The 8146-nt window shown below is 33.9% G+C and overlaps 1 protein-coding gene across 3 annotated transcripts; it reads right to left on the bottom strand.

Annotated features, from left to right (window-relative positions):
• Positions 1 to 1823: 1823 nt before the first annotated feature.
• On the bottom strand, positions 1824 to 7631 carry LOC110098845. Of its 3 annotated transcripts, none has more exons than XM_020825780.2 (10): positions 7363 to 7631; positions 7045 to 7095; positions 6101 to 6220; positions 4257 to 4706; positions 3440 to 3873; positions 3091 to 3190; positions 2812 to 2871; positions 2649 to 2732; positions 2445 to 2576; positions 1824 to 2362 (listed from the first exon to the last, which is right to left on the bottom strand). In XM_020825780.2, exons 1-10 carry the CDS (start codon positions 7399 to 7401, stop codon positions 2063 to 2065), a joined length of 1770 nt encoding a protein of 589 aa, XP_020681439.1. In that variant the 5' UTR covers positions 7402 to 7631; the 3' UTR covers positions 1824 to 2062. The 3 variants fall into 3 exon arrangements, with proteins under 3 accessions (XP_020681439.1, XP_020681440.1, XP_020681441.1); XM_020825781.2 differs by having other exon boundaries at positions 2445 to 2564; XM_020825782.2 differs by lacking the exon at positions 6101 to 6220.
• Positions 7632 to 8146: the final 515 nt, after the last annotated feature.

Below are 8146 nucleotides of genomic sequence, written 5' to 3'. Positions count from 1 at the left end.
CCCTCCGTCGTCTGTCGACTATGGTTCTTCCGACTTACGTCGCCCACTGATTACAGTCCTTCCGACCTCCGTCATCCACCGACTATGATCCTTCTAACTTATGTCGCTCATCGACTATAGTCCTTCCGATCTTCGTTGCCGGCCGATTACAGTCCTTCCGACCTCCGTGCAAGCCGACAATTGTCCAACATCGCCTGCCGACTACGATCCTTCCGACCAAACAAACACATCAACTAGGATTCTTTGTATTCTCATAATGTAATGTACTATATAAGATGCACATTAAGTTAAGGCCTTCCTCCAAGGAAGGGCCTCATTTGTAATCAACTGCAATACTAGTTGATTCATTCAAACTGGGCCAAGTCTCGTGGTTTTTCCCCCTTTTTAGGGGTTTTCACGTAAAAATTCTGGTGTCTCTTATGAATGCTACACCCTCTCTCTTATTTGATTGTGTGTTGGATTTTTGTACAATGCTAAGACGTTAAACTATATATTTCTCTACCGCCGTGAATACTCCAGGATGCAACAATAATCATGATTATTTTGGTAATGCATGTTATTAAACATAATTCATATTTTTTATCATGAGATTTTATTATTTCAACTACATCGAATGATCTCTCGAATTGGTTAAGACTTTCCAATTTATGGCCGCAATTCTCTACGTACAATACTAATTGTTGTTTCATTGAATTTACTTCATTAATAATCTCATGATTCGACTTTGATCATTATGGGTTGATGTCAAGATCAAGCACAAGGCAAAAACACCTCATTTTAAGAATCGCAATAATAATAATGAAAATGATTAATATAACCTTAGTTACCTTAAAAAAATATTAATTAATCTTAAAAATTAATTGTTTCTTAATATCAAGTTAATTATATATGGTTACTTTGTGTTTATCATAATGAAGGAAAGTCTTTGAACTTTTAATCTAGAGTTTTAATGAGCTTAACTAAAATAAAGCATAAGAGCACTTGGAATAAAAGAGGTGCTTAACTTCCAAGATAGGGACAAAGAAATGCACAATTTAGAACTTAAAGTACCTTAAGTCCACTTAAGTGACAACCAAATTAACAACTCTCAATCTTATGATTGATTTATTAACTTTTAATTTGATTTAATTTATATAAATTTATTAACTTTACATATTACAACTTTATTGTTTCATCTATTTGTTAAGTACTTTACATGTTTTCATTTGATGCAATTTTAAATCTTAAGCTTCATTTGGGACAATTTTCTTACTGCTTTCTACAATAATTTTTTTATACAAAAAATTTCTTGAGCTAAAATTTGTTTTAAAATACTACTTCAGAAAATAATAAGAAGACTATTCTAAACAAAGCCTTAATTGTTGAAATCCAAAATATTACTTTGAAAACAAATAAAAAAGCTAAAATATATTTTCAAATCAACTCAAACTGTTTTTTAAATCAAAGAACAAAAAAAAAAAAACACTAATTCTTCTATTTTATCTCCCAAAAAAATAATTAATTTGAATTGAAATATAATTTCAAAATCCCGAAACATATTGATGAGAAAGTTTCATCCGTATAAAAATATGAAAAATACAATTGACAAGAAGCTTAAGCAGATAAAAGTATTATATATTAGACGCCTTCAACACATCAAAGTTTCATTTAGGACAACTTTTTTATCTCTTTTAAAGCAGCTTTTTAGTATTAAAATTAATCTTTTTGTACTATAAAATTTTTTTAAGAAGCAATAAGAAAATCATTTCAAACGATGCTAAAACTCATCACTTGAACAAGTCACAATAGACTAACATCATTCAAGCTACAATAACATCTCCCAATGAATATGACAAACTGTTAGCACTTAAGATAGAATCTGTTAAGACCAACATCATTGCTTTTACAATGCACTTGAAATATTCCACAAATACGCAAAAAAATTTGCCCTCCCCAACCAAAATATGGGAGAAAAATGCTTCAACTATCTATTTCTCCTATAGCTTCATATATCACACTATATCACTTTCTCAACAAAAAAATAGCAAGGAAAAAAAAAAGAAAGAAAAACAGATCTACAAACTTAGATAGGCAGCAAGTATTGGAACTCAAAGTCCCAAGGCAATATATCCACAATATCTGATATCTTCCCATTGCTCTGGCCTCTAATAAAATCAGTAATAGATTTCCTCAAAGTCCCTGAAGTGGGCAATTGATTGCAAATCCACTCCAGCAATGACTCCAAATCCTCAGACATGTTTGAAAATAAAAGCTTTGGGATCATTATCCTTCTAGAGGTGGTCACCACAATCGAAGCCTGAAAGTATTCAAGTTTGGATTTCTCTAGCTCAGCTGAAACACCATCAGATGTGTAAATCTTCACCTGAACAAAAAGTTCACAGCTTCTTCATGTATTTTCTTGCATAAAAAATAACTAGGAACTGATAGAAATTTGGAATACTAACAGCTGGAGAAGATCTGTTTCCAAAACATAAAGCAAATTGAACATTTGGTTCTGCCAGCTCCAAGCCATACATAATTCTGATTGCATCTTCTTTGACATCTTTATCACTCTTCCAGTGAGCCTGTAAGGAAAGCTGGAGAATAATTTTAACTGCAATGATAGAAAATAAACTAGAAGAAACAGTAATTACTGGCAATGAACTCACATCTTTTGTATTTGATGGCTGCTTTAGAATAAAATTCTCAATTGTTAAGGCATTTAACATATTGCCGCCTATGTTAAGTACAGCCTACATTAACATAAAGTATGTGTAAATGATTAGAGTAGTAAACAATAGGAACTTTTAGCTAAACAAGGTGATTCATCACCTTATTTCTTAAGCCAAGAATTTTTTCAGGATTTGAAGGCAAGCCATGCTCCAGAAAGCCCTGACAAGTCTCAATAGTTCAGATTAGAAACTATCAAAAAGCTTAAGGCTTTATTTGGGATGGCTTTTTTATTGCTTTTTAAAGTAGCTTCTTAGTTAAAAAATTTAAATTTTATACTAAAAAGTTGCTTTAAGAAGCAGCAAGAAAGTCGCCCAAATGAAACCTAAATCATGTAAACGAAAAAAACTAGAAATGAAAAAAATTGTTATCATACAGTACATGCATGAGACAAATATTATGAATATTGATCCAGAAGGCCAACTTCTGCTGGTGAGTTAGCGATTTGAGGTTCACCTCATGCAAATTGCTCATCAGATTCCTGACATAAGAAGGGATTAAATATGAAATAAATAAACCTTTTCAACAAGTTACATTCAGCCATCAATAAAGGTTTTGTTTGGGATGGCTTTTTATTGCTTCTTAAAGCGGCTTTTTAATACAAAAATTTTAATTTTTGTATTAGAAAGCTGTTTTAAAAAGTAGCAAAAAAGCAATCCCAAACAAAGCAAAAATCTTATGTTATAAAATCCTACTCGATCAAGAATGAATCCTCAGTGACCTTACTAACCTTAGTTTGTTTAGCAGGGGAAGACAATTAAAAATGCCTTTCAGTTCCAGGGAACTTGAAGCAAACCTAACAAGGTTCTTGTAAGGACCAATATCTCTTACCAAGGAACCTTGTACCTGAAATATTCCATATGGATCCTTTTGAACTGTCTGTCTGTGTATGTTGGGTCTTGAGTTTAAATTTAAGCTGCTGACCATTCTAGAGCTCTTTGTTCTTGAAATCAAGTTGCTGGATCTTGATATGTTGTTTAACTTTTCAAGCTCCATTGGACGTGATGTTCTCATCAGCCTCAAGAAAATGCATATAAGACATCTCAAAATTTCCTCTGATAACTTGTTGGGTTGCCATTTCTGGCCATTTTTGTCCAATGGGCTCGAACTCAAAGTGGTTTCATGTAGCAGTTTGTGAAAAATATCAACGTTAGAATCTGACTTCTGGATGAAAAAAGCCAGGAGGAATCAATCACCTCACAAGTATTTGGATAAAAATTAAAAATTCAATAACATTTTCATTTTATGTATGTAGTGTGCAATTGGTATCCTCAGAAAGATTTTAGATATATGTATCTAGCTGATTGCAAGATGTCTGAGATCTACTGGCAATAGCAGAATGCTAAAACTGATGAGTGATAGTTAATGATAATATAAATTGCTTAAGCAATTCAATTATAAACTTTCACTTTGACCTATTAAAATGAACTTATAGTTAAGATATTTCAGTACCAAAATTATAGGAAGCAAAGCAATTTAGTGATGTCAAAAGAGAATCTACAGAAAGATTTTCTCTTTTTTTTCTTAAGAAAAAAAATATAACTCACTCTAGGAGATGGATGCCTTGGGGGCTTCTTTTGTGAGTGCTGCTGCTCAATTATCTCACTTTTCCTTGGAATTCTCTCTCGATTGTTTGCCATTTTTTGCCCTTCCATCTTGCTAGCTATCTCTAATGAGCCTCCATTGCTAGCAAAACCATCGTTAAAGCAGGCTCCTTTTATTGCTTGATTTATGAAGAACATGAACATGGGTTTCCTTTCAAATGCCGCCTTCTCCTCAAACAAATTACTCTTTGGTATTTGCGTAGGAGAAGTTGATGGATGATTGGAAGATGCAATCAAACCTGTGCTTTCATGCATGTATTGATTGTACCTTTTTGAATCTTGAACCCGTGATTCCTCTGTACTGCTTATACTATGTTGAATTTTACTTATTTCACCTTCTAGCCGAGCTATCTCTTCTTCAAGCACGATAAGTTCTGCTAAGAGCTCCTTTGCCTGAAGACCACCACTCTAAACAGGTTTATTTGTTGCACAGCTTTTTCAATACTTAAAAAACTAAATTCATAATTGCATCAGAAAAATGCTAAAGAAGTGAAATTTGTTATTACTGTTACTTCAAAGTGATAAAATGACTTTAAGGCTTCGTCTTTTTTACTACTTTCCAAATCTATTTTTTAGAAAGTTATCCCAAGGCTTCGTTTGGCACGGTCTTCTTACTGCTTCTTAAAGCAGTTTTCTAATTAAAATTTTTTAATTTTTATACTTGAAAGCTGCTTTGAGAAGCAATAAGAAAGTCATCACAAACGCAGCCTAAGTGTACTATTTCGCACTTTAAAGTACATGGAGCTACTTTTTACAATGAAGGAAACACTCAAAAGTGTTTGGAGCTTAATGAGTCGAGTTAAAAACTTACCTGTTAGCAGAAACTCATTTTTAGCTATTTGATCATTGAGAAAAAGAAAGTCATTTCTTATGCTTGATGAAGTTTGAAAAACCTTTTACTTGAAGGAATAAATCAAGAAATTAACAAGAAATTTGCACGCAATTGGAGAGAACCAGTCTGCAGAATGATAGGAAAATAATATGGAATTGATTCGAGACTGTAAAAGAGTAATGGTGTCTGTCCTATCACGTTACTTGCTTCGTAGTCTTTTTGGAACAAACTAAAGCATCACGGTTAAGGGTCTGACATAGAAAACTCTCATTTAATGGGGAGATTGTTGAGATAAACAAGACACTAAAATAGTCCCACGTCTATAATAAAAATATGATTTTAAGTTCATAACATACCAGTAGTGGCCCCTTAACCATTAGGTCACAGCATGTTTGGGATCACTTCAATTTTTTTTTTTTTTATAAAGCAAGTTTGTTTTGAATGTTTTCAAAACTATTTTCATTTTTTATTTTAAAAAAATCAATTTATTCTTAAAAACATTCCATAATTTTGGGCGTAGTACATATTTTTAAAAACAACTATCTACTTTTTATTGTGTGCGGACACCGGACGGAGAGAACCGTGCAAATTTCTCTCTGTCTACAGTAAAAGCACAGTAAAAGTACAGCTGCTACAGTAACTACGTTTTGACTGAGCATTTACTATAGACAGAGAGAAATCCGGATAGTTCTCTCCTGTCCGGTATCCGCACACAATAATCTCTCACAACTATCACAACTAATTTGCTACCACTGGTCATCGTCACCATTGTCATCATCACCTTGCAGGCCACTATTGCCATTTAGCCGGTGACTGCCACCATTACATCATAAATCCACTTATTCAATACTTAACATTTTAATGATCATACATACTTTAGTGGCAGCTTAAAGCACTACATCCAACTTATATGAAATATGTTAACTAAACTGCTTCAGAGCAGAAACATGCTCACCTCTTTTGGTAGAAAGTTAGGAAAATGGATGGTAGATGGAATGCAATTTGGAAGCTGTGCACGTTGCAAAATTTCATGCACTTTTTGCTCATCAGTAAGCATTTTTTGAAGCTTTCTTACCTGTCAATGTATAATATAGAAAATTTCCATAAAGAAAACATTAATTATGTTTTTCCAAAGAAGATAAAGAAAATTTCCATTCTCTATTTTCCAATTAAGAAAAAGAAAATTTCCATGAATATAGACAAGAGAAACTAATCCTCTATGTTTAGCTTAAGCACAAAAGCATGATAAAGCTAAGGACAACAATCACAGTAATAATAACAACAACAATAGAAAAAATGATCCCGATACTCTTCTCTTTCATTATGGGGTTGAAGAATTGGGATTAGTGAGTGCCACCAAGGCACAAAATCTTTGCAACAACTTCTCAGATTTCTAGAAACCAGACTGACCACTAGCTTGGTTGGTGGGCGAGTACGGTTGAGAACCACCAACCCGTGTTCGATTCCCCTCGAGCGGCAACGCCTCTTAAATTAGGCCCAATCAAGTACGGGAAAGAAGGTTTATAGGGTGGGTGTCTCTTCTAAGTCAGCCGAGGATTAGTCACGCCGTCAAACCCTCTTTTGAGGGTGACAGTGGGTAGATATCCCGATACAAAAAAAGAAACCAGACTAGGAGGCACTAATGGGAAATGTGTTTTTTGTGACTGAATATGGCCGGATCACAATTTTATAAATAAGCAAGTGAGTTCCACTTGTTTTTTCTTTGGACTTAAGAGTAAATTTAATTTCAAATTCTTGAACACACCCATATACGCTACCCACTTGTTCCTATTTGGCTGGCCCGGACAATATGGCCAAAATATCATAACCCTAGCATGAATTACAAGCTTAGGATCTATCAAAATTAAATAGAAATAAAAAGAAAAATGTTGAGGATACCTCTTCTTCAAGCTCTCGTCTTCTCTGCTTCACACTTTCTGTCTTCATTCTCTGTAAAAATATAGCTATCAATTGAAAGACTCTAAGCACAACTTAAAAAAAACAGATCATTTTCTCCTATTCACTTCAATTTAACACCAAACGTGACAACAAAAGCACTTTTCTCCTAACTTTCTAAAGTTCTACAATCACAAAATAACATCATTTCAAGGCTTCCAAAAAGCCAACCTACAAATACCATAACTAATTACTCCAATAAAAATGACAACTTTTCCCATTTGCTAAATAACTATGAAGAGAGAGATGAAAGAAAGTTACTTGGAATGATAAATGGTCACTCTCAGAGATGGCGGCCATGCCGGAAAGGGAAAAACAGGGGAGAAGCGCGATAAGAAGGAAGGTTGCGAATGGAGGTGGATTTGGAAGCTTTGAAGCGAAGAGAGGGAAGGTAAGGGGGTGCCATCGGAGAAGAGCAAGTCATTATCTGGAAGGCGGGGGGTCGAATAACGGCCAAGAGATCAGGTGGTGGTGGTGCAGGAGGGTGGCCGGTCATTGCCGCATATCTTTGCTTTGAATCCCAGCTTGATTTTAACGCCGAAGGCGTGTTTTTTATTTATTTATTTATAATTACTGAACATGTAAATCCTCCATCTATAACAATTTATTAATAAATTACAAATTTTGTTATATTTAATATCAAAATATATCTAAAAAATAAAAATAAAAAATCATCATAATTTGATCAAGATATTCCAACTAGGGCTGTCAATTCCGGGTTACGGGTCAGGTTCGGGTCTGACCCGGGAATAACCTGACTTATTTCGAGTTCGGGTCAACCCGACCCGTTCTTATAAACTGGTCGGTTTCCACAACTCGGAACCGACCCGTCTCTGGTTCGGGTCAACCCGACCCGACCAGATAAGCATCGTGTACAGGAAATTTTTTTATTATTTCAGCAAAACAACAAATGTAAATTTAAAAAATAAATACAATTAAACAATAAGTAAAAAATTTAATTAAATAAATAAATTACAAACTCAACTCATTTACAATAATATCAATTCTCATTTCTCAATTTTCCTACAAAAGACTAGTTTACAAA

This window comes from Dendrobium catenatum, unplaced genomic scaffold (assembly GCF_001605985.2).
Source record: "Dendrobium catenatum unplaced genomic scaffold, ASM160598v2 fragScaff_scaffold_670, whole genome shotgun sequence".
NCBI classification, from domain to species: Eukaryota; Viridiplantae; Streptophyta; class Magnoliopsida; order Asparagales; family Orchidaceae; genus Dendrobium; species Dendrobium catenatum.
The sequence above is the reverse complement of the archived record's forward strand: the minus strand, read 5'-3'. Positions and strand labels throughout refer to the sequence as shown.